The sequence below is a fragment of the Amblyomma maculatum genome, chromosome 11, assembly GCF_055883805.1.
Source record: "Amblyomma maculatum isolate TAMU_Amacu chromosome 11, ASM5588380v1, whole genome shotgun sequence".
NCBI lineage: Eukaryota > Metazoa > Arthropoda > Arachnida > Ixodida > Ixodidae > Amblyomma > Amblyomma maculatum.
In genome coordinates this window covers 4990391-5017924 of record NC_139354.1, presented here as the reverse complement: position 1 = coordinate 5017924, position 27534 = coordinate 4990391, and the positions used below count along the sequence as shown (strand labels likewise).

The window sequence follows — 27534 nt, the reverse complement described above, 5'->3', positions numbered from 1 at the left end:
TCCGATCACTGATCGTGTACCAGTGAGAGAGAAAGAGAAATATATCTGCACGAATAACAAAAATATAGTGCACGTAAAGTTCCGAGGAAAACAATTTAGAGGGTCACTTAGATTCTCTTAAGACGAGAATGGCGAAAGCCTACCCTTCCTCTCCTATCATTTGCCTCTTATCGGCGTTCGTTGCAGTGCTACATATAATTATAATGAATTTACAGGAAAGGAAAGGCGTAGTATTTGTCACACTTTCTCCGGCAAATTTGAATTTGGATGGTACACCATGCCCCGCCGGGGTGGTGCAGTGGTAAGACGCCCGACTACTGTGCCGGAGTTCCCGGGATCGAATCCCGGCCTCGGCGGCTGCGTTTCGATGGAGGCGAAACGAAGTGGCGTCCGTGTGCTGTGCGATGTCAGCGCACGTTAAAGATCCCCAGGTGGTCGAAATTACTCCGTAGCCCTCCACTACGGCTCCTCTTTCTCTCTTTCCACTTTCATTCCCACCTTCCTCCCTTCCCTTACGGCGCGGTTCGGGTGTCCACAGAGCAAGTGTGACAGTTACTGCGCCTTTCCCTTCCTGTGAACCAATTTATGGTACACCATTGCTCGTGTCGCGTGGTGTTCCTCGGCGCGCGTTCAAGTGTGGCTCAGATGGCAGGAACACTAGACAAGGAGAACGCATCTCGCGGAATCTCGCGGAATATGACAGATGTCGCGCACAAGTCTCGCGCACGGGATTTCGTTCCATGAGCCTAGACCTTAACAAGCACGGAACATATATGAAAAGTGCACCAACAAGTTGCACTTTTTCATCTGTGAATGAACCAGCTAGTTTTGCAGGAAACTTCTACATTTAGGACGGAAAAGTTGTACTCGGATCCCCCCCCCCCCAATCCCGCTAAAAAACAAAAAACAAATAGAACTGATACGCGTCTTTTATCGCAGGTTAAAACGCGGATGCATGCTTTCTTCGGTCTTTGCTTCACAACGCATTGAGCTCCTGACTGCTTCGTTTTGCGCGCACAGATATACCACTGCCATTTTTCAATAGTGGACTTGCACTCACCTGAAAGTTTCCCACATCCTGGGTGATCCTATTTTGGTCCTGGGATTCGACTACAAGCATGAATCCTATAAACTTTTGCGACGTGGCTCCTCCGAGCGCCTCCTTGCGCCCTTGTATGGATACTGGAAATAAGAGGAGAGGAGAAGCGGCTTGGTAACGATGTCGGACAGTACATGAGGACAGAAAGATTAAATACAGAAATACTTTTAGCGTTGTTGGTGTATGCATTTTCTTTTTTTTTTTTTCTTCTTTATTTTTACTTTCAAGAAGCAAGTTTCTAAGATTCAGAAAGCGAGCACTTGGCTTTTCTCTGTCACTCATCGAGCACATGTCGATATTCGCAGTGAACTCGATGACGTGCGAGCGAGTTTTCAACGAGAAGAATATTCCTTCGACAGGAAAACAAGACCGAGTCACTCATATCCGTAAACCCACAGATGTGCGCATGTCATTACAGCCGATGTTTAAAGTTATACGATAGATTTTCTATCAAAATCAGTGAAAGGTACACAGGTGTGGTCTGCTCAGGTGTGCTGCGTGGCAAGACAAACATCATCTTAGCGCTCTAGACTTCAAGCAAAAAGACTCTTATTTGGATTAAATAAGTAAAGACCTCTTAAAACCTTTTTTTAGGGCTCAGTATTGTATCTAAAGTGAAGGTCTTTGAAATTCGAGTTGAGCAGTTTGTGAAATTTCTAAATCAGCACTGCGGTTTGAAACATTGAACGCAAAAGACGCGCTTTTGATAGAATATTATATTCGCTTTGTCGAAATACACATGGCTAAAATGGCATCCTTCCTTTCGTTTTCATTCTGACACTTACATGAACGCCTAAGACCTCTTAAAGTACAGCCTTTCTCAAAAGTTTACAGTCCAGGGGGCCTATTTCTGAGCCAAACTATGCGGCTCGTAATGCATTGCCAGGTTTCTAAACTTGCTCAATGCAAGAAGATTTTTCGTCCACGATTGTTAAAGAAGTTATAATATGCGGCTTAATAGCAAACCCTCTGGGCTCTAACATTTTGACAAAGGCTGTACGTAAATTGCGTCCGTCATATTTTATTCAAGCAGGGCCATTTTATCAATGTGTAGTGCTAGATAGCCGAGTTGAAGACCTTCAAAACCGTTTATGTTCAATACTGCAAACCACGACGTCGATGCTTACAATTTAAAAAAATATAAATAGCGGTTGTTTATCTTGTGGCTAAACCTGGAGTTACGTGAGAACTATCTGCATGGCTACGCTTAGGTTCGGTTTGAAAGTAAAGATATGGCTGTTGCACATAATAGTCTACTCTATGCTTTCAGCTTTATCTATGCCATAGAGGAATCACTTCACGTATGAGCACCCTTTGTCTCTCGTCGTTGACCATTCTCATTCGAATGTAAGATACTTTTAGTGGTATGACATTGTCTCTACGTAGAAATCCGGGGCACACCGCCGTCACAACGTTCGCACAAACCTTCTGTCCAAGCAACTCGCTGTTGTCATTCGTTTCTACCAAGTACCGAGTTATCTGTATTCTTCTTCTTCTTCTTCTTCTTCTTCTTCTTCTTCTTCTTCTTCTTCTTCTTCTTCTTCTTCTTCTTCTTCTTCTTCTTCTTCTTCTTCTTCTTCTTCTTCTTCTTCTTCTTCTTCTTCTTCTTCTTCTTCTTCTTCTTCTTCTTCTTTTTCTTCTTCTTCTTCTTCTTCTTCTTCTTCTTCTTCTTCTTCTTCTTCTTCTTCTTCTTCTTCTTCTTCTTCTTCTTCTTCTTCTTCTTCTTCTTCTTCTTCTTCTTCTTCTTCTTCTTCTTCTTCTTCTTCTTCTTCTTCTTCTTCTTCTTCTTCTTCTTCTTCTTCTTCTTCTTCTTCTTCTTCTTCTTCTTCTTCTTCTTCTTCGGACAGGCACGAACAGGCACTGCAAAATGGCGAGACTGTGGACAATGTAGCTCTCGCTACAAAAAATGGACTCGCACTTATTTTTACAGTCTTCAGGTTTACTCATTCATATGCTTCTAGGCAGCGAAAAAGAAGTTGATCAGATAAATTCATTTAAGAAATTCTTTCTGTTACACACTATCACGTAAATGATGACTGCTTTGCCGTGCAATCAACCTGCGCAGAATATACTGATGTAACATACAATTTCGAAAAGGCAAACTTGTATCGTATAATTTGAAACTGCATGCGAATGCACCTGCCAACGCGTAAAGTTTTGCCTAAACAGTGCCCGATGCAGAAGCCTCACAGACTTTCGTTGGATGCCTTGAGCGTAGTGCCTCAGTAACTTGCTTGAAAAACAAATTTTTATTCGAGACACATTTAAACGAATGAACTTCCCAATTTACCAGTTTTTCTTTTATGCTGTTCAAATGCGATGAGACATGCTTATTTTTTTTTCTTCGATAATTAATTGCGGCGTTTATAATGTGCCCGTTTTCAGTCCTTAGTTTACGTGACCAGATTTTGCACCAATCGAATGCGCTACCAACGAGATCCATAAAAAAGTGACGCAACTGTGAACCTGAACCAACCTAGTTCGACTGTCATCAGTGACCCTCCACCTTTACTAACCTGTCCAGAGTTAGACACCACTTTCACGTTTTGCTTCGTGTGTTATGGCTAAGAAGCTATATCGAGAGGCATCTTAGGAGTCCTGTTGCACTGATCGAATTATCGCCACCATGTGAGTAAAGGCAGTGTAACTGCACTATGTGAAAATCATCAAAACCTTTCAGATTACTGCAGTGAGATGCATTGGAGAAATGTTAAAGCATACACTGCTGCAATGATTAAACTGCCTCCTTTGTGCAACTACGTGGCTCATTTGTCCCTTTTTACCCCTATATTGCCCCTGTTTGCCTCTCCTTGTTTCTGCTCATTTAATGATCTCATCCTCTTTATCTAGTCACGTGACTTTGAAACTGTTTTGCGAGTCTTCTTGTCACATAACTGCGACATCTGTAAGTAACATGCTATAATTACTCGTGTACGCCGCAGTACGTATTTCGAAGATACGGTTTTACTGGACGGGCATTTATCCTGCCTCAAACGTCGAAGCGTCGTCGTATACATAGGGTGGCAGTGTCCCCGTCTTGCTTGCCGGTTGTTGGGTTCGATTCCCACCTAGACAACAACTTTCCGGATTTATTTTCCATAATCACAAATGGTATCATTTCCGGTGGACACATTTCGCGGACAAACTTCCGGTGACGGGTTCGTGCCCGACGAGCCATATATTGCTTTCGTAATAATAATGCCTCGTCGAGAAAGTAGATGCCATTTACTCGGAAGAATGAGATTCATATGCGTCGCCAGCCAGCAGCTAGAAGTCTTCGCGACGAGGGGCAGTTTTCAGAGCAGGTGTTAGCTTGTACCGAGAACACGATGTAAGAATAATTTACTGTGACTGAGAAGCATGAAACGCGACATTTCAGAACAAAAAAAAAAAAAAAAAATACGAATAAGTGGGACCACGGACCAAGGCGCTGCTGTCGTCTTTGTCCTGAAATTAGAAGCGCTTTTATCGGCCATATGCCTTTCTTTCATCATTTAATATTATTTTTTGATACTGAACAGTGTATCTCGCGACATTTCCGCAATATTCAATCAGAGTCTAGCCGAATATCACGCGTGTTCACCGACCGTGCATCTTGTCTTTGTTAGGTATAGCTTCTATAGGAAAAAAATCCCATTTTGTAAGTTCTGGAAGCTTCGAAGGCTCATGTCACCAAACCAGTCGTGTTGTACGCGAGCTTCCAACGTAACAGCAACAATTCAGATTCCTAACTCGGAGTTGAGGAAGCAAGCAAAAGCAAGCAGAACCCAGGACTTCAGATTTTGACAGGGTAACGTTTTGGGAATCACCAGCCTGAGCATTTCGCGTTGCTACTTTGTTTGAAGTAGCAGAGAAGTAGTCGTCGTACTGAGAAATCTACTCGAGCACTAAGCGATGACTTCTGCACTTATGCTTTCTGATCGGGAGTAAAGGAGAGAGGGACAGTAGACTGGCAAGAGCTTTTGCCTCGCTCCCCGTATAGCTCCCACTCCACTGCTACCAGGTTTTGTGACATTGTGGGCTTCGGCAAATCGGCACTAAACCTGCTCGCATTCCGCTCCGTTGAAGACGCTGCCCGCGAATCGCGGACTGCATAAGATATTCCGTCGTTCGCTGAGGTGAGCGTGGATGACGCCGGGGCGGGCTTCCGAATAAGAATTCCATCTCGCGTCTCGGACTACCATACACCGTCGGCAGTTCTCGCTATAGGCATGTGCTTGTGCCTGTGTGTGTGCATTGGAGAACCGATCGCGAGGCACCTATGGGTGTCCACCATTCCTTCTCCTCATCCGCCCCGTTCCTTCCACGGGTTATTGCATCGATTGGCGCACGAACGGACGAAAACGAGCCGCACGAGGGCGGTGAGGAGGGGAAATATTCAATAGTGATATGCAAATAACCGACTCTCAACCACTTTGAGACCGCTCTTGCTTCGAGCTGCGCGTATGCGCATGTGGTCTCGGGCAGCTCCGGCGATCCCTCCGGCCGCCAGATCTCCTCGGATCGAGCAGCTTGTGCGAGTTTTCATTTCATTGTTGTTATTATTCTGCACAATGGCTTCGGTGCGGAGTGCGTGTCGCGAGCGTTTATGCATGCGCGCATCTCAGTTTCGGACCGATTTTTTCCCCGCCGCAGAGATTTGGAAGCTTGTTATATTTTTTCTTTTGTCAGGGCACTCCTAAGGCGATTGTGTGGTTTGTTAAAGCTCAGGCTCGTCGTGCTTGATGTGCTGATTAATTCGGCGGGGAGCGCAGCTGACATCCACCCCGTTCTGTAAAAAAGAATTTCTCTTTGTTTTTTTCAGGTCTTGTTTTCAGGCAGTTACAACGTGCTTGTCTCAGAGCGCTGCTTGCTTTAAATGTAATGAGCTGCGCACAAATATGACGAGCCGAGTTGCATTCGTAATGGCTGAAACATCGAACTTGAAGGGAGAGAGCGGCTGGATTGGGAAGAGAGCAAAATCTCACCCCCTTCGTCACCAGCTCCCGCCCGGCTCCCAAAATTGTTCTAGTTTGGCGTGTATTGTGAGGAAGTTAAGTTCACGGTTAGATAACGTTCAGGTCGCCGTTTAAAATGTGGACAGCTTTCTCTGGACCTTTTAAAATATGCGTTAACTTTCGCAGTCCCACTTATTGTTGGAGGTGTTGTAAATTTTACGAGAATCACAGTTTTCTGAGGGAAAAAAAGGATAGGGAATTTAAAGAAATGCTGACGTCTGTTCCTCTGATTTATGGTTGGAAAAATGGGACCGCACATTTATGAGGAGTGCGAACTATAAAAGAAGGGGAGCGAACAGGTTCTCGCGTTGAGCTCTTAGTAAGCCTCGTTGAAGTTTCAATTAACGTGCGTTACGAGTGTGTATCAGTACATAAAACTCTCTTGTAAGCATGTGGTTGTAGTTGTATCTTTATTTGTCCTTCTCTGTCTCACGGGATTAAGAGTATAGCCAATGGAAGTGAGAGTTTTGATGTCGGCTTATTCGCAAATCAATGACATGTGAGTGACTTCGAAAAATGCCAATATGTTACGACGTTGGAGAACCTCTTCGAGCCTTCCTGGTCTTCATAAGTTATTTACCGTTCCGGGCTACGCATCGTTTAGCGCATCCGCATCCTTCCTTTTCTTCCTTCTATCATGTACATATGTTCCGATCTCTCCTTTGCGCACCTGAAAGGATCGGACCCTACGATGACCTGAAAAATTTTTTCCTCTAGCTTTGCTGCCTATCTTGTATCCCCACTGTCCCTAGCCTCTTCCCCAACGTGGTGTTCCCAGCTTGCCTCTGACTATATTGAAAGGGCACAGTGCAAAAAGACACGGGACGAAAGAAAGAAAACGTACACACGTACGTTCTTTCGTCCCGTGTCTTTTTGCGCTATGTCCTTCCAATATAAATCGATACCAACTCGCCCAATTGTCTATCCTTCTTCTTGCCTCTGACCAGGTGACGGACCAGTTTGCATTGGTGACTCCGCCGCAAAGCGTTATTAACAAAATTGTTTTTCTCCAGCGCTGTTCAAATCAGAAAAGGAGCACAGCGATGTGCTCGTGATTTATGCCCTTCCTAAAACTTTGGCTTGGTTTGGATTGGCTTGTTGGGTTTAACGTCCCAAAGCGACTCAGGCTATGACAAACGCCGTAGTGAAGGGGTCCTGAAATTTAGACCACCCGAATTTCTTTAACGTGCACTTACATCGCACGGTACACGCGCGCCTAGCTTTTCGCCTGCATGGAAACGCGGCCGCCGAGGCCGGAATTCCACCCGCATCCTTGGGCACAGTAGCCGAGCGCCCTAACCACTGCACCACACCGGCGGGGCCTTCTTAAATGCGGCTCTGCACTTCGAAACATATGAGGTTACTCTACCAGTGTGTCATAACTTACTCGCATAGTATATTATATGCCAGGTTAAAATGAAATCTCACTATGAGGAGCATCGTTTGTATTTTTAGCAGAGAACAAAATAAATGGATGTTCGCAGGATATGTTTGCCCGAACTGACAAAAAATCTTTCTCCATCGGAAATCTAACCAGTATTACTTCAACCCGTTGCTGATAACTCATACTATGTATCAGAAGGTTTTACACACTTCAGTACACTTTATTACTACTCCACGCCGAACTCGTCCAGCTTGAAAATGATAGTAGCGATGACATTCGCAATCCAATTAGGGATAATGATAGAGATGGTAGTAGCGACGATAATGACAGTGCATTTAGTTGATAACAGTGATATTAGCGATAGTGATGACTATGACGATAGTGGGGTTGGCAATGACGATGCAGTTAGTGAAAACAGTCATGTAAGGTAGCTTTAGCCATTTTCGCTCTTTAGCAGACGTAAGAGCCGTCCCTAACTTTTACCAATTGGGCGGCCATACTCCCGAAAAAGTGACTTCTGAAGTATCCAAGCAGTTAAAAAAAAAATAAAACCCACTCCAGCGTTGAAAAATTTCTTCTTGTAATAGCCGGGATGGGGATGCACTTGGTGAAAACAAGATGTGCTACAGCTATAGGGAGAGGTGTTTCTGGGATGCGGTTCACACACACATAAAAATTACTTCTTGACGGCCACGCAAATCAATTTTTTTTTTAGAAGCCTGGCAGCACGATTCATCTGCAGAAATATTAGCAATGAGTTGCATAGAAAGAGGATGCGGTAGAAAAAAATTCTCACAAAACGTCATCCAGTAGGCGTTTCTCCGTTTCTTCAGGTTAAATAGACGAGGTTCACACAATTTCCTTTTCCTGTGCTTGCGGCGCGGCTGGGCTCTTTCTCTGGTACGGTTTTCATTTAGTGCTTCAGCGACGATTTCACACAAAAAAAATGAATAATTAAAAGCAGCTCAAATGACCTTGTCGTGAGGAAGCCACGAAACTTTCAAGTAACGATGAAACCCTTTCACTTCAATACAACGTGCTTCTAGGTTGAAATGATCGTACCCTTGGTTAGAACCGGAGGTATGAACGCGAAGCGAGCAATCATATTCCCGGGCCTATTTGCATAATCGTCTCGGCTGGGCACTGAAACACCTCCATTTTGGTTCCTTTTTTTCAATTTTGCTTCTCATTCGGCAGCAAAGAAAGATATTGTCTGCTCTAGGCGAGCAATCACGCCGACAGAAACCGAGGATGCATTTTCGGAGCAGCATCACAGCGTCTCGCAGAGCGCGCTCCCTCAGGGGAGGTCACTGCCAAGCAGTCATCATAGCGGCTGCGTTAAGCAAGCGGGTAAGACATGCATGCGTGCTTAATGCAGGACCGCTATGGCCCACTTTCCTTTAGTTCGGTGCAGCACGGTACAATTTGGGGCCCCGGGTACAGGGCTTCACAGCTTTTATTGGTGACAGCATTGCCCTTAATATTGTGACCAGTATGGTACCGTTGTTCGTATGTTCGACCGTTTAATATGATTATTATTATTATTATTCTTATTTTTCGTTTGCAGACCAACACACCAGCCTAAGGCTTCAGGTTTGTTGTGCAAGTTCTTATAGGCGACCGAGTATAGTTTCGTGCTTTCGCGCAGGTTCGTATGAGGGTCAATTTAAAGCTTCAATCTTTAATGTTTATGAGGCGTTTCTATGGGCGGCAGCACATAGCTCCGATTTCGAACGGCTTCTCAATGCTCATTCCAGTAACAGCATTCAGGCAGAGTGACCGCTCGTAATTGCAGGTTTACAAAAATCTATTCGGGGGTTTTCATGCAGGAAATGCTCTTTGCGCTGGTAGCGCCCATCTAAGCTATATCAATATTATTACTCGTCCTTGCTCCGAGCTCGCCTTTGATGCGAGCAGTTTTAAGCTTAAACCTAATCCGCAATGTAGTGCACTATAAAGTAGCCATTGCCGACAACTGCGATGATAAATGTTTTGCCCCACATTAGTATGGCCGAGTGTAAACGTCAAGTAAATGTTTAACCGCGAGGACTTCTCCGCTTTCACTACTTTCCCTGCGAAGACATCTTATGCGCTTAACATATCAATTAAAAATGATCTTCGCATTTTCGCGTTACATAACGGCTGCTCATAAAACAATGTTAATTAATGCGCTAATGTGCACTCAAATTTTGAGCACTAGCGAAGTTCACGTGACGGCTACGAAGCAGTGAACTCTTAAATGGGGCTCGAGGAAAGGTGGACAGGTGGCGCTGGCTTCGATTTCCGATCGGTCCGGTCGCTGGTGCCGGATTCTCTAACACTGCAGCCAACTTGTGTAGGGCAGCAACGACTTTCCGGCCAGCAAGAGACTACACGCCTCGGGCGAACACGTACCAGCCTGTCTTTTCGCTTCCTCCACTGAGAGCCAGGCTAACCACTAAGCTCTCGCAAAGCGGGGAGTGCGAATCCTAGACGATGGAAAGTCCTCCGAGAGTCACCGGCGTCGAGTGGGTAATAGTATTCACGCGAGAAAGGCTAAGTTCCCCGGCGTCTGGAGACCCCGGCTCGACGTCGTTGTCGGCGTCTTTGCGAGTTGGCTGCCCACGTGTAGTACATTCGCCGTGCGTTTCCCTGTGTGGATAGGTCCGCACTCTAATTATTGACGGCCTCATTGATGTCGCCGTCTATACGACCGTACTAAGCATGCACGTGCAGGTCGAATAGCTCGAAGTCTTGTGCGCGGTCATTAACCTTTAGAGCCATCGTTCGCGCCTTTATTCGCTTTGCTCGGGTTTTCTTCGATGAACGGAACCCAGTAAGTCGAATGCGCTTCTAACGGGTACAACCTTTTTCGGGAAAACTCTTTAACCCCATGAAATCTTTCTAAAATGAGATTGCACTTTAGGTAGCAATTTAGTTCTAGAAGTTCGAAGCCCAGATGAAAAGAAAATTAAACTACCAGAGCGGTTTACGCCCGAGGTAGAGTTGTTGGCAGAGAGAAAATGAGTAGAGCAAAAACCTCTTTTTGACGTCACCTTTTGACGTCGCCTGTGAAGTTAGAGCACCCCAGTCATACTCTCTCCTTCGAGTGCGGACTTTCTTCCATAAATTAATAGGCACAGTCGTCGTACTTCAGCGTGCTTTATTTAACAAGCCGGGTGCCACTTGTTCTGCCTAAGGGTCTACCTGCTATTCCTCACAGGGAGCGACGCGGTAATAACTTCCACACTGAAAGATCAAAGACGGAAAGTGAGGAAAGATAACGCAAAGAAGAAAAGAAGGGAAATAGATATATAAAAAGAAGAAACATGACATGAATTAATGCGTCAAAGGCAAATAGAAGGAAGGAAGACGAAAGGAAGGAAATGATATAGCGAAAACACACGGAGGAGGATTGGGGGAGTGCGATTTTCGGACGAAGGGAGGACCTGCCGAAAAAAGTTCTGTAGAGTTTGCCTCTCAGTAGTGGACGTTTAATGAGAGTGCACACCTGTCCAATAGTGTGAAAGCCTTTCTTGAGTGTGAGATCAACCTGTGAGCGACAGCATATGATTTTATATATTTTAATCTGGCAATCGAAGACGTTGAGGCGGAATAAGATATATGGTGGGAAATAGTTACTGGGCCTGGTTTAGGGCGGGAGTGATTGTATATCACATGACATCTGGGTCTTTGCCCTCCAGTAAGAAAAATCGATCGATGCGGATGACGGTTATGATGACGACACTGCAATCACATAACGTATCATTCAAAACGGGATACATTCCTTGCTATGGTGGGAGAAGAATAGGAACTTACCCTCTACGCGCCACACATCTACGTAGTGTAATATACCCAAACTTGATGCGGTCGTAACCTTCCGAGTTCGCAATGTTATCTCCGTCGCATTCCCCGACAGGGCCACGTTTTAACGGGGCGAACACAATGGGCGCCCCCCCAAGCATGCGGGAGAAGAATGCGCCACTCTTTGGAGCACTTTCGTCAGACCGGCGTAGTTTTTCGCGCTTAGGCATTGTGCGAGTCGCCACTCACTTCCACGAAGCTTTCGGGTTTCCAGTGAGTCAAATAAAACTACGGTATATAAGTATCAACTAAGCAAGCAAAGCGGGAGGAAGTTTATGCCTGCCCAACTTGGTGCGCGCTATAGAATTGCTGCTACTCAGCTCAGTTCACTTCAGTACTTTCGTGAGTCAGTTATTTAGTTTTGCTTGCGTGCGCTTGTATTTATCGCTTTCTTTAGTTTCTCCCCTATTATTCCAGCTACATCCCTCAGTGGGCTCGTCTAAACTACGCGCCTGTTCCGTGTACTTATATTTTGCAAAGCTAGACATTTCTCATTTTTCCGCTCTTTTTCCCCCGCTTGGTATCGCCCTCACATACGTCCATCTTCCATTCTTGCAACGCTTCTCTTCTTTTCTTCTTCTCTAAGCGATGTTGCGTTTTATACTCCACGTCTACGCTTTTCTTATGAGGCACAATGTTCTGCGTTCGCTCGTTGCTTTGTTTTTATTTTCCACCTCTTCTAGGACCAGCGGTGCTCCGCCGGGTCCCTAGTGGAGGACCTCACGCTCCGTTAACCCTTAATGAACGTTCATAAACAATAATAGTATTAACGAATGGTTGCGGACAGGGAGCGATTGCCTCGTGAGAGAGACAAAGAGAGAAAGTAAAGATGAATTGCTCAGGCGTATGAAAGCAAAGTGCAACCAAACATTGTTCAACTCACTTAGAAGCCTATGAAACACAGTTTGTTTTGCCTATGGTCGCGACCGTCGCAGAGTGCTTCGTAAAAAAAAAAAAGATTAAAAAAAAAAAAGGAAAAGAAACACGCACTCGCTTAGCTGCAAGTGTTAATTAGATGCCACACACACTCCCCGCTTCTGTGCCATACGCTTCGGAACTAGTCCATAAAAGTTCGCTGAAGAGATTCTCCTTTCTTCTTCTTATTCTTCAAAAAAAAAAAAAAAAAAAAATAGTAGACAAACTAAGGCGAGAAATAAAAAAAAGTAAGGAAATGGGACCCATTGTTGTGGGATATGAAGAAGGTTTTGTCTATGCAGCTAGTACAATGAGTACACGTTTGAGAAAAATTCTCCGTCTACAGGTCTCTTCTCAGAGCGAAGAGAGGAAAAGCACAGCTGTGCGAGAGGAGGGGCTGGTGATAGGGGCCGTCCTTTCGCTCCAAGGCATGCATAGGGTGGACCCTCATCGGTAAGCCATAAAAGTGGTTACAAATGACACATTTACTTTGACCTTTATTTGCTTATCTCAGGAGGTGTTCTATGGCGATTACTTACTTTTCTTGGCAATGCTTTTGCAGCATAGGGAGCCAAGAAACTCCCTCCCTTTGAACACAGCGGAGTATAGTCTTTGGAAACACATAATACTGTAATATACTAAACAAGAGACCCTTCCTATCTGATATTTAGCTCGGCCAAAATACTGGGAGCCCTTCCTCGGTACCACACTAGTATTGCACATGACCGGCACCAAAGAAAATTGCGGCCTCAAATCCGCTTTTTTCACAAGGCCGCTTTGCGCATGCGCGCCTCTTCCCAGGTTGAACACAAACCACCGACCCGAGCTGCGCATGCGCAGTTCTTGCCTCCGCGATCAACGCAGCCGTAGGTGATCTCGGAGGCCATGTGTTGTTAATATTCGTGACAGGCGTATGCGATAGATTGCGGTAGCTGTCAAGAACACACACCGTCATTTCGCTGGTGGCTGCATCTCCCAAGGATGTTTTCAACCAGTAGCAGACGAATTTTCAACCACTCCCAGAGGGTGCCACATTTTGCGAAAAAAGCGGATTATAGGCAATGCAATCAGCACTGTTTCAGCGCAACTAATTTACGAAGGGTGTGGTGTTTTTCTGCGATCTTAATATTTAAGAGCACAGCTCTTATGCGCCCGTTATGGTCGCCGGTGTAACCGAGCGAGAGTCACGAGCCACCAGAGAGTCACGAGCCAAAAACAATTGTTCATGCGAGAAAGAAGAGCCACGAGCTGTGTGTGCACCGCTCGCTTGTATCTCTTCTTTCTCTCCATGAAAAATTTTCTTTGGCTCGCGAGAAGAACAAAGGGTATTTTGGAATACATGCGAACATCATGTATTCTCTTCACATCTTTGCCTCAACATTATCGCAAAAACGTTTAAATAGCTGCTCCTAAATTTCGCATTCAGTTCAGTTCAGTCGTGTCCGACTCTTCGTGACCCGATGGACCATATCACGCCAAGCTTTCCGGTCGACCACTGTCTTCCTAATATCACATAGCTTCATCTGCAGCGCCTCGAGGATGCCATCTAACCATCGCGCTCGCTGCCTATCCCTTATCCTGTGACCCTCAATCTTTCCCAACATCAAATTTTACTCCAGCAACTCTTCTCTTCTCATCAGATGACCAAAGTAGCTGAGCTTTAACTTTAGAATTTGACCCTCCAATGAGCAGTCAGGGTTTATGGTCGACAATATCCACTGATTTGATCTTCTGGCAGTCCAAGGAACTCTCAAGAGTCTCCGCCAGCACCACAATTCAAAAGCGTCAATTCTTCGGCGGTCAGCCTTCTTCAGTCCAACTCTCGCATCCATACAGTACAACTGAAAAGACTACAGCACGAGTTATACGGACCTTGACTGGTATTCTGATGTCTCTGCTCTTTACAAGGCGGTCAAGGCTAGCCATGGCTCTCTTTCCCAGGAGCAGGCGTCTTCTAATTTCATGGCTGCAGTCACCTTCCGGGGTAATCTTGAAGCCCAAGAAGAGAAAATCTGTCAATCTGTCTGTCCACTTCTTGTCCCTGTATGTTCCAGGACTTCACAATACGGAGTATCGTAATCGCCCTATAAATTTTATTCATTGTTGAAACCATTCAAAAATTCCTCTCTATGAGACCCAGAAAACGTCTATTAAAACTGAACATTGTTTTGTCTATGTTTGAAATATCGTGAAGTGAAGTCGTGTTGACTCTGCCGATACTTCTCGCGTTGCCTTTGCTCACTCGTCGAGAACTTCCTTTTATCCGTTGCCTCCCGGATGAAAACACCGAACTGCGTCTTTGACTTCTTTCATTACATTCCGTAGACAAGAAAATTCTATAGTTTCAGGTTATTCGTTGCATTTGCAACTTTTGCACAGGTCCTGTTGCTGATGCCGTCCTTTAACAATTCGAGAAGAGTGTCGCCCGCTTCTTCGTTGAACACTGTAACCTTGCTCTCTAATTTGCAGTCTAACATGCATTTGCCAAAGTGTTTTGCACAGGGGCTTCGTACTTGTCGTCCCGTTCCCGGACTGTCTTGCGATCCTGCCCGGCCTGACGAGACGTTCAGTGCAAGTCCTTTCTGTTCAACCTGTGTCACTGGGCGATCTGTTTTCAGAACCGCGGTGTATCAATCAATCTTCTTTCATCATTAATAAACAAATACACACATACAATTGGCTTGAATAGTATACAGATTAGGACCTTATTTTTGTATATATTAGTTTTTTTTTTCGCCTTTACGAGACACTTCATTTTTGTGTTGTTATTATTTTGAAATGTAATTTCACTGAAATGTTTTGTGCTAGTTTGGACGTTTTTCAATCTTCTTTCACTCTCTTATTTTATTGGTGGCAACCACTGATGTATTGTATTTTAAACAGCTGCTGTTATGAAGTGGTCTCCTGGACAGTAGTCAAGTCGCTTGAGCCGCTTTTAGCCCAGCAGACTATCCACAGTTTTCGGAAAATAAAATAAATTGAATTAAATTAGAAATTGAATACTGCAATCAAGCAACTTTCTTCGACATCATCGAACCCTAATATGGCGAATGAGCCGAGTGTGCGAGAACAACAGGCCCACGTTGGTGTGGATTCCTGCCTGTATTTAGACACAAAAACTGAGAAAAAGCTTTTCCTGAGGGGGCCAGCCAGTGCTTGAAACAGCAACGGAAAAAGGTGTGGCGCTTATTTGACAGGGTACGGAAATTTGAATTCGTGTAAAAGAAAGACACGAGGTGTTTGCACGAAGGAGGACGGGGATGACGCTGTATTTTACGGTACTTTTTTTTTTAAACCCATTGTGCGTGTATCGGTAATACTTCTTTTTAAGGACATCTTTTAGTAAAAATGCAAATTTCATACGTTATGGGGTGAGGCAAAAACATTTCATTTCCTTATAAAGAATTGTTTAGACACGTGCGGTTACAAGAAGCTTCCTCTCTCGGCGCCAGCTACACCAGGTACGAAGCGAAGCATCATTGCGCCAAGCAACCAGCCTAAGGGCGGAGTAATACAGTGACGTTCCAGAAGTATAAACAAAGTTGCCGTGCAATATTAGACTGCACTCTATATTGATCACTAGAATGACGTGAACTGGCTAGTATTGGCTCCTTTTTTGTTGTTGTTTTTTGCGAAAGCAACACTACGCCAGCCAGCTCGGCTCGTCGCGTATGCTCGTATTAGTAGCCACAAATGGCAGGCGCAACGAAACCGTGGCAGGAGCTGCCAACTTGGGTCTCACATAGGACGGTTATGCCAGAATCAGCCTGCCAGGACCCTGGTATTCACGTTACCCCTATAGACCACTAAGGCACGTTCATGGGCTTTATATATGTGGGCTGGTAGCCTACGCTATCGCGTCATACCCTTAAAAGCAGGGCTTAAGTGCCCCCGATATTTAGATGCAGTAAACGCCTTTACCACTAGCAACATGAAACGCTAGTGAACATTGATGCGTTCAACGGAACGCGCTCCAACAGATGGCGCCGCCGTCGACGACGCTGCCGTCATTGTGTAAAACTGTGCGAGACGGGGGTCGCAGTAACCGGGGTGTATATATCTCCCCAGGCCAGCGTTGAAACTCTGTTGGACGTACTGGCTACCGGAATGCATAGCCGAACTGAAAAATGAGTTAGTTGTCATGACGGGGGACTTCATTAATAAAGACAAGAACTCCGCCTTCGTTCAAGCTGCAGAGGAGCGGCTTCTACTCGAGTTGAGCCAGCACCAACCTCAAACCACCACACATTGGGAAAGCAGTTTAGACTTGGTTTTACGCAGAGCCTCGGCAGATACAGAGCACGTCATCAGCAAAGTGGAAGCCAAGTCCCACTACTTCACTGATCATCGCAGCGTCATCATTGGTACAAAGAATAAAATACTAGTCGTTACCTGAACAGCTTGTCTTGTCTATACAATAGAGCTAAACCAAACGCTTAACCACAAGTTACAATCACAAGCGAGTCATGCAGCTGTTGCTTTCGCAATTCAACTAGGGTTAACCAGAGCTAAACCACAGCCAATTTTTAAACATATGTTCGCTGACCTGCAGATGAAGGTCTGAATACGGGACTGATAGGTCAGCGCGGTATTCCAACGGACGCCGCAAACTGAGACCAAGTCCGTCCGATTTATTTTGTAAAATATAGTATAGCCGGACGCAAGAAGTCTGGAATAACTTACACACACTATTACTCCGAGACAAGAAGTACTTTGATGCTCAAGCTTTTTCTGGTTGCCTAAATAAAAAGTTGAACACCGGATCAGGTACTAAGCTCAATAATTTCGATGCCTCTGGCTTTTTTGGCATGGTCAAAATATAAAAAAAGCGATTTTTATCACAGGCCGTATACGATTGTCTACAATTAGCAACTGCTGCTGCTTTTTATTTTTTATTTTTACCGGCATCCTGCTGCAGTAAGGAGGCTGCCGACGTGTCTAGTGGGGTCATCGTATTTCGCTCCTACCCACAGCGTGAAACTACGCTCTATACAATGAAATACTGCCAGGCACGTCACATGAACTCGTAACACGAATAATTATATTGACCGCTTTAATCCATGAAATTACATACACATCCAGCGGCATGTGCGTCTCATAGTCCTCCAGCAGGCATATAAGAAATATCGAGAAGTCACAGCCAAGGGTAAGATGCGGCTGAGTTTGATTCAAATGATGCCTCGTATGCAATGTGAGGCTTCCCTTAAAGCGCTTAGATACTATATTTTTTTCTTCACTTAGAAGCTTGATGTATTGAAATCGATGGAGAAGAACTAAGCCCACCTTTAGCTGCGTAGGCATGAAGCGAGGGCAGGAGCAATCCGATCGATACGAGCGGTGAAAAACGAAAAAAAAAAAAAAAGGACTGAAAAGAAAATTTCAGAAACCAAAACCTTTCCCCCTTAATACGTGGGCAGGATCCGGGGCACAAGCGAGCGCCCGGATCGCCTTTCTGATGCGTTTGAAAATCCTGCTGTTCAAATAATTCATCGCTGCATTGCCTCCGGCTTGGGTTCACATTTCGCTGCACGTCCATGTTATAAATACACGCCTCGAAATTTCGTACAGATTCGCGAGGGAAAGGTAGGACACAATCGAAAAAGCAGGAACAGGACAGGTGAATTGTCGACATATTTCGGCTTTCTCTGCCTTCTCGTATTTCTCCTTCATTCTAGTGCGCTGATTCGTGCATGATTGGGCCACCTTCACGGTCCGCCGTATCACCCCCTCCCCCACCTCCCCCCTTCTAGCAATCCTTTCGCCGGATGGCTTGTTCTCGCACATTGAAAGAGTGTATAGAATTCGACAATTCCCCCCCCCCCCCCTTCCCTTCCCCCCTTTTGAAATTTTTAGGAGACGGTGTCTTTGCATATACGCGCGCTGTATCTGCAACAGCTTTGTTAAAGTACCCGTTGAATTCAATCAGATGCCTAGAAGTCAGTGTATAGGAAGACTGATGCCGGGACAACACTATAGTAATCCATTTGCACCGTTTAGAATTCTTTGTGATATCCATAATTCACTCATTCGACTTCACATGAAAGGCGTTTATTAGCAATCAAAGTTCCTCAAATCGTCCTTTCTGTCCTAGATACAACCATCTTAGACTGAGAAGTGTTATCAGTGGCCTCAAGGTTTTTTCCGTCATTGCTATTTCCGCAGTGCCGAGAAAACGTTGCATAGTTTCGTGATATTTCAGTAGCTATAATAAAAGGCAGCCCTGCGGTCACCAACATCCACCCGAAGTGCCCGAAACTAAGGTTCTCTGCCACACGACGTATCGAGAACACAGCAAATAAATAATTTCACGCTAAAACGCTTCAGTAATAGTTATAACCGGTGAAATACACGATGGGATTCTACATACAGCGCACTTAGGGCGATCGAAATCATAAGTGAGCCTACGCGATACTTGTGAAGCGAAACCATGCCAACCTTGTTTTCCCTTTGCGCATTGGCATATTTTATAAGCTCTGCTGTGTACGTTGAATATATAAAACTCAGATGCAGGTGTTCAACCTGCCCCGTTGTGTGAGTGATTGAGTGAGCGAGCCAAGGTTATTTTTTTTTTTTGTACCGTCGCTTTTAGCACGGGAGGCAGTAGACAAGCTAAAGTTAATTTGTTAGCTGACAACTTTTGCAAAATCGCGCATGCTCATTTGGAGCTCGCCATTATCTATTTATAACCAGAGGTCGCACTTCTAGTTAAGCATGCAGTTGAGATAGCAGAAGTAAACTGAGCACTGTATACTATAGTTAGCAAGAAAAGAAAACGCCGAGGCACTGACTGAACCGAAGCGCCTAGACACACAGGTGGAACAAGCGGTTGCTCTTCAATAACCGGGACATTCATTTTGAAGAAGATAACAATGAGCAATTCTGAAAAGAAAACGAATCGAAAATGCGTAGAAAGATGACTGCTCGTTGTTAATGGCGCGAAAAGTTGATTTCGTTGATGGTTTATTCTTGTTCATTCAACTATACCATGACTTCGTGGCGTCCCACGCTTCAGGAAGACTTCCAACTTAGTTCAGTAAAAGGTAAAGTGTACAATGTAGTATTTAGCGGAGGTAGGGGGGAGGTGGGGGTGGAGGGGGCGTGAGATGGGCATTAGAACCGAATGGATTTTAACATGGCCTTGCGCCTATCCAGAAACTGCCGCTGATTAAAGTTGGAAGTTGACGATATGCAGGAGGACGCGTTGCGTTGGCATCCAGCGACACTATCCTTAGCTCAAGAAGGCGCACAAAACTAGGAAAAAATATAATTATGGCTACACTTGAGCTCCGCCTTTAAGGGTATGACGCGATAGCGTAGGCTACGAGCCCACATATAAATCCATGCTTTGACCAAGCCGTATGAACTAACGTGCCTGCGGGACCTATGGGCAACGCGAATGCCAGGGTCCTGGCAGGCTGATTCTAACATAACCCCCCCATTGAAAGGAGAGGTCCTAGTTTGTAGCTCCTGCCAAACGTAACGACATGCAACCTATGCGGCCAGTCAGTCAGCTGCCAGCGCCGCGGATGCCGCAATGCTCGTGATTTTTCGCTCACAACACGAATGCCGACACCGGATTTTCGCTGAACAGGGACTTTAACGTTATCATGTTCAAACAGAGCAGCTTTGACGTGGATTGGAAATCTCAGATTTCCTTTAGGTTTACGCAAAAAAATTGTGCGCTCTGTTTGTTTCATTGAAATACAAGGCAGCTGCGCAGCGGCGCGCAGATGAGGACGAAGTCAGGCGCGGAATTAAAAGGCAAAAAAAGGGAAACAGCTGTCTTTCGAGAGGTGTCTCCCTGCAAGGTATCCGGCAGCAGCAGTAAGTCGACGCACCTAACTGGTGAAAGCACTGCCGACTCGTTTGTGCCAGTTAAGCCTTATCGGTCGCACATCCGAAAGAAATCGGGTGAGGTGGCAACCATATCGGACCGAAATAATTGGGCTGAGGCTGATAAAACTTTATTCACAATAAGTGGGAGGAAAAAGGGAAGTCAGCTAGCGTGCCGCAAGCCGTGGAGACTTTTGGCAACGCCGGCCCATTCAATGGCCCTGAACTGAATGCCAGGGTCATCGCTGGACCTTAGCTTGTCCCAAGCTTCTTTAGAGGGATCAGGCAAGAGTTCTGAGGGATTGGGGAAATTGAGTAATTGGGGAAAGCATATTCAGCGCTAGACCTCGAAGACCTGCGCCGAGTGTTTTTGGATATTACGTCCGCGTTTTAGATTTTATGGTAATCTTCATCCGCACAAAAAGCAAAGTGCTGGCTGTCTGTTGTAGCGCGAAATCGAACAAAGAATATATTTGTGTCATTGTACTCTTAGGGATGTGGCTTTGAAGAATTTTGCTTGTCTGTTGCAGAGTAAGGCGCACACTCTCAAGATTGCAAATGGAATAGCTTGATCCGCATGCTTCACATGGAAGGCAAAATCACCGGAAGGTAACGGCTTTTGACCGCAGTACAATTAAGCATTGCAGCTTGCCGCCACGGTGCAATTGGTAGCTAACTCTGCGAGCGCTTAGCTAAGAAAACAAATTAAGAGCGAGGTACAAGACTGACTGTGCGGGAAGGATGCAGATAGCTTTCTGATAGCATTAACATATTGCGCTAACAACTCAAATGAAGAGCCCGCTATGGCGCACTTGTTCGTGATTAGTATACGATTGAGTTATTTCGAGCGGATTGCACTTTTTATTTATTAACACTGCGCGCGAATGATCGCCGAGGGTCAGGTTTTCTATCTAGAAGGATGAGGACGTTATAAAGTGGCTAAAAAGCATGAAGAGAAATACACATCACTACTTCTATTTTTTCTTGATGTTTTATAACGATTACGTCTGCAGGCCAAATTCCCCACCTTTCTTTCTTCTCCTTCCTCATCCTAATGGGTTGATTTAAGAACACGCTAAGCCAAGAGAGGTATAAGGTCAACTAAATACAGCACTGAGTTGCTCCTTGTGGAGTCAGTCCAACGAGAGCTTCGTAAGCAAGCCGACACGACACGATTCATTGAACACTGTTTCAACAGCTTATCTCCTGCTAGAGCTGGACACTGCTAGCACTCCTCAAAGCGACCAGCTCCCTTTCTGACCACTCGCGCAACTCTCGCTCAGTTCTCATATAAAACGATTGCAGTTAATGATACCTATTGTATGCCTCTGAAACAATGGGTGTAAAAAAAAAAAAAAAAAGGGGGCAACATAGAAAGACATACGAGAGAACTCTTTCCCATTGAAGAGCGCGACGCTGGGTTTGAAAACCGCTTCACTGAAACCGCGCCGTGTGCTCCACACCGATAAGAGCCCGACCAACCTTTCGAAAGGCGACGCTTCGTTCTAATTGGCTGAAAAGCCGCGCCGGGCTTTAGACGCCGCCGCGCTGTGGTGTGCGGCAGGTCCGCTGGGAATAGAGCCTCGAATGGCGTCAGCCAAGCGTGCGAAAAGCCGGCGACGGGCGGACGGCCTTGCGAGTGGCGCATTTTGCTGTGTTTGGTGCGTAGCCTGCCATCGTTTGACGGCCGAGAGGGTTTGAAAGCAGAGTTCGTGCCCTGGTTTTAGCAGAAGGCAAGAGGTTCCAATGATGCCTGCCTGAGCGCTTTGTCGGTGCTCTGAGCGTCAAAAGCCACTATTTGTTCAAACCATACAGTAGGTTGAGAAACCGAGGGAGAATTTCGGTACAGCGTTTTTAAAGGCACGTGGAAGGGTGAGGACAATATAGATAGTAAATATTGAAGGTTTGAAGAGTTTAGAGGGGCCGGTTCTTCCGCATTCAAACTTCAATGAGACGGAAGAAATGCCGCCGTTTTTACAGAAAAGACAACCAGTCTACAGATACACAGAACGGTTGTTGCACGTTTCTTATGCGACTTTATTCTTCCAACTAACTCAGGAACTAACTATTATTGTAGCGCAGACACTTGGGTTAGCAGATGACGTGGGCTAAGCAGCAGCGTCACGTACTTCTCTTCCTAGAGCAGAATCTCTACCCACCAGGTTTTTTTTTAAATCGATATTTATTGCCTCAGGGCATCAGTAGAGTATATGAGATGAAGGATGAATAAATTATTAAATGAATGGAAAAAAGTTGGCTGATTTTATGAAGTCCAGAGGTCATCAATGATGAGGTCCCTGCGTTCAAGTGACATATGAGGCAGGATTGGTTGCTGAAAGGCCAGCTATGTTCAGGTGTCGGATTCCTGTTGGTTTGAGTGCTGGACAGTCCCACAGCAAGTGGTGGATGTCGGCCTCGACATCTTCGTTTTTATAGATCGGGCACCCTGGGCGGGGATATAAGTGTTGGAAGTATGACCACGTCCTAGTGACAGCTGGTGTAAGGGCAACACCGACCCGGATCCTCCTAAGCGCAACCTCCTCTGCACGGGTGAGACCGCGGGGAAGGGATATCGCACACGGACGGATAAGTGCACGTGTGCGGTGCCGGAGGTGTTCCTTTCTTGACAAAAGGAGGGTAGCGTCGTCCATTTGCAACTCCCGAGTTCGCCATGGGCCGGCGAATGACACTGACCTCTTCAAGAGGCCCCACCTCATCTTCTCAACTTCCGACTTTGCCGGGTGTCGGTCAATGACCTTCAAGGTATCACAAGGTCAAACTAGGAGTTAGTAATTATGGCGGTAGTCTAGGTAGTCTAAAACAAATACCATCAGAGTGCACCAGATTCTAACGGGTTTGGTTCGAACCAGGGTACTCATGTTCGAGTAGCCGAACGTCTTAACCAATTAGCTACCGCGGCTGGTGTTTTCGCTTTTTATAACCAAATTTAAGTAGGGTTAAACCTGCGCCATTTTTTATCTTTATTTTGCTGTTCTGCGCCGTTAATTACTGACTCATTTTTTCATATGGTTCTCGCTCAGGGAATTGTCTATATAACAAGCATAAGTCGACGTGACGCATTGATGCTTGGTGAAGACTACCAAGTTTCCTGGCGTACAACGTCACTTAATAACACTGTTTACTGAAAACTGGGTCATCATACGAATTACTTTGTGCCTGTTGTGCATATTTAAAACCGAATGAAACGCATTGCCAAGGACGGCGCAGCAAGTTGAGGGAGAAAAAGAGGAGACAGAAATAGCGATAAAAATGTTGTTAACGGTCATCTTGTTCTTTGCTCAAAAAAAAAAAAAACGACAGAAACAGTAGCATAAGAGAGCCATGTGGTCTTTTGTCCATCATTATAGGTGGGGTAAGAATTGGCAAGGAGTGCTGGTAAAGGTATAAATAGTTGCGTAAAAAGCATGGCATACATAGACTGTAACTTCTGCACCGTGTCTGCACACGCACAGAACGATCAGAAGCAGTTGACTACGCTCCGTGTAGGTGGGGAACGAGAACTACTAGTATAACCTGACATCCATGAAATTCTGGCTTTTTTATTTTTAGGTTTTAAAATTTGTGTAGGAAAATCCACGGTGAACACACACACACACACACACACACACACACACACACACACACACACACACACACACACACACACACACACACACACACACACACACACACACACACACACACACACACGCGCACGCACGCACGCACACGCACACGCACGCACGCACACACACACACACACACACACACACACACACACACACACACACACACACACACACACACACACACACACACACACACACACACACACACACACACACACACACACACACACACACACACACACACACACAAGCACGCGCACACGCACACGCACACGCACACGCACACACACACACACACACACACACACACACACACACACACACTATCAGTCGGGCGTTCACAAACAGTAGTAACAATCAAGACGGCCACCACTTCGATATTCCAGACCCATATTTCAACACAAGGCTTACAAGCGCTCAAGCCAGACCTCCCTGTAGCTCGTGAAAATTTCATTTCCAATCTCCCTAATTTATCACGCGTAGCGCAGATTGCATCGCCTCGTTTCCAGCGCCTCCTATGTCCGCCGCAAGTATAATAAGGTGCATGAGTCCTGGCCAAAGTAAAAAAAAAAAAAAAACAACATATATGGAGGCAGGGAGCTGAGTCGAGCGCGATAAATAATTAGCCCCTGGTACCGCCCATCATTTGCCTACTTTGTTTCTCGAATGCCGAGCGGCAGCATGTGAAAGTTATTGTTAGCCATCGTTTATATTCCTCTTTTGCGTTTGTGCCGAAAGGGGGCGCCAGTTTAGCGGCGCTCGCCGAGTTGGCCCGCTTTGCTCTTCGAAGATGCAGTTTATGTGCGAAACACCGAGCAAAACTTGAGGAAACTCACTTAACTAAATCTGAAGTGCCGACATCGTTGCCTTCTCTTCCATATTTTTGCGGCGGACATGCAAACCTAGAGGGCGCTAGCGACGACACAAAATACCCGCCGCCTTCGAGCGCAAACCCATGCAGAGCGCTGTTCATAGTTGGCCGCCACTTACAGCAAGACATGCAAGAGAGCCCCCTCGGGTCCTACTTAGCGTAATTGCCGAACGCAGGAGCCTTCTAAGAAACATGATAACGATAGAAGCTAGTGTTTTTTTTAAAGTTATTTAGCTTGCCTGGACTAGGATAATAAAATCACTACTCTTCGACACGAGGAAAGAGAAATAGAGGCTGCGCAGTCGTGCGCTGTTAATTCGAGCGCAGTTAGTGGGTACATTTCGTATTATGTGCGTTTTGTTTTCAGAGGGAAAACGTTTTTAAAGTATTTGTGCGTCATTAATATATAGACTCGCTGTTTCATAATGGTGCAACTAAAAATCTCCTTTCTTATATTTTTTTTCGGGCAGGTGGCCGAAGGGAAACCGGTTCATATATCGTGTACCTCCGCGATGATGTCTGGTTTGAAGGTACCTGATCAATGTGCCGTCAGGTTCGCCGTATTACATGAATACCAGTGAAGAAAACTTTTTTGACAGGTCCTGCTATATTTACAGCCCCGCTGAGCGCTTGTGCGTGAGCGCTTATACTGCAAATACGCAATATAGCTTTGTGAGGAAGCTCAACGCCATTACATCATGAGGCGCTACATATACGTCGCATGCAGAGTTAACAGCGAAACCAAAAGTATAAAGAAAACAAACCACTTGCTGGTTATATGACGTTCTGGGGAGCCATTTTCCCCCAGGAAATGGCTTCCTGTTCTGAAGACGACAATTTTATCTTACGTCCGCTACAGTACGCAGCACCTTGCGGAGAAGTAGACTCTAAGTGTTTGCATTTTTCTCTGGCTTTCCTTCTAGATTTGTCATTATGGATAATTTATTTCAGAAAGGGTTAGTTTTGAATCAAAATTGTCATCGTCAACTCTGAGTACTGTTTTCGGCAGTCTACCTCCTTCCCGAAGATCTTTAAGGCGATAATTCTGTTAAGAATTGCCGCGTCTCTGGGGCGTAGAAGGCCATGATCAAAGGCCTCGGCGTTCCGCTTTAGCACTGTGAAGGTGCGACGGATTCGATCCCAGCTACCGATCATGTAAGTTCCGCTTTGCTTTGTGTCAAAAAAGAGTTTTTGCAGACATACACTGGGAAAACACGAGCCAATTTTCGATATAAAAAAAAAGGGGAGGCGAGAGTGATATCGTTTTAACGACGATCCCTTTTTGCAACCTAACTGTCGCACCATCCTGTTCAATCATGTAACGAAATACCTCCTTTTTCAGTGTTAACAAAACTATATTCCTTAAGTGCCGGCTTTTAGACGAAGGTGATGAAAATTTTGCAACTGTACGTCCAAGAGGTAATTTTCGCCTTTTTTAAAAAACTCAAACCTTGTGCATAAGACGTCCTCTGTGGCATATTTAACGCATGGCTGGAGTTGTCGAATATATGCAATAAATATTTTAATCAAAACTATGGAACAATCGAGAACTGAGGCTCTAAACTGAGGACCTGTTTGCTCGTTGGAGGCAGAGGTAACTGTAGGCAAAATGAACCAACCTGCTCGAGTCCCGCTATTGCTACACAAACGTTCGTAAACGTGACCAAGTGGAAAACATGAGAGAACTCCCCTACTTGCAGTGGCGCTTAAGATGCAAAAATGATGCGCATTTAATAACACCGCCGTAAAAGACATGCATGTTCGGTTGGTTTGGTTTGCGGGGTTTGACTCGCAAAACAGCTCAGGCTATGGCAGACGCCGTACATCGTCGTGGTCTCGGACGCACCTGCTTTCCACCTTCGCTGACCCTCACCTTTTTTTCCTACAATAGAGTTGTACCGGTGTGGACAAAACTAAACGGAGCACGCTATTTGCTTGTAAATTTTGTTTACGCGTTGCATAAATGAAACCGGTAGCCGTGGCATGTGCTAACCGGTAGTAGACGTCAGTGCCCTTTCACTTGGACAAATATTATTTTCGTGCCTCTAGTGCAGAAGGCTTGATTCATTTTAATTTGAACGAAAAAGCGTACTCCATTCACTCATGTCCGCTCCTGTACTTTACTTTTCGCTCACGCTGCAGACGACGAAGATTCCAGGTTTTCTGCGACGTAAAAAGATGCGCCCAACTTTCACATAACTGAGTGTTGTAATCGTCAGTAGAAGTTGTAGCTCCCTTTTATATGAGGATATAAAGAAACTGGAGCGGAAAAAGCCCAGAATCAACTTCCCTGCTACTTTGCAAAATATTGCTCATGGTTTAGCTTGATTAAACGCAGTGGGCAAGCGAAAGCTTCATTACTAATGGTTACCCGTAGTAAAGCTCTTTGTTTACCGAAGAAGAAGACGGTTAAATGGAGCAAAAAGATTAGGAAGACGTCTAAAAAGTGAGTAAGAAGACGAGACGCATGCGCAGTTGTGCCCAGCGACCGGCACGGTGACCTTGGCTACATATGAGGTAGTAATCTTTCGCTTCAAAATGAGCATTACACAGCTTTCTACCTTGTTCAGTACATCATCCCGTAATTTCACAAACCAGTTAAAAATAGGCATTGAGGTGTATTTCAAACAATCACTGCAGAAAAACGGAAGCTACATGTTGCTCGGGTACCAGTCAAGCAGCCGTATAAATATAGGCACCGTCGTCCAAACGAGGGGCATACCGTCCACTCAACGAAACAGTGTTCCGAACAATCTTCATTGGCTAACGACAGCCCCGACCTCGACAACCCTGCACGGTTTTGCCTGAGCGTTAGAAGTAATGAGAGAGACTTTCGCGTTTCATTAGACGTTGACGCGGCAGTCAGCTGCGCTCGCATCAGCTCGGCTTTGCTCGATTCCCTTTCTTTTCTTTGCTTTTCTTTGCACGCATAGGAGCAGTGGTTGACCAGCCTGACGCACGGT

The 27534-nt window shown here is 45.4% G+C and overlaps 1 protein-coding gene across 1 annotated transcript in view; it reads right to left on the bottom strand.

Annotated features, from left to right (window-relative positions):
- Positions 1–27534, bottom strand: part of LOC146172697 (spondin-1-like) — a 154420-nt gene that overhangs the window by 33139 nt on the left and 93747 nt on the right. Inside the window, exon 2 of the mRNA XM_084585703.1 lies at positions 1061–1182. Coding sequence (XP_084441829.1) covers positions 1061–1182 — 122 coding nt within the window. The remainder of the gene's footprint in view (positions 1–1060; positions 1183–27534) is intronic.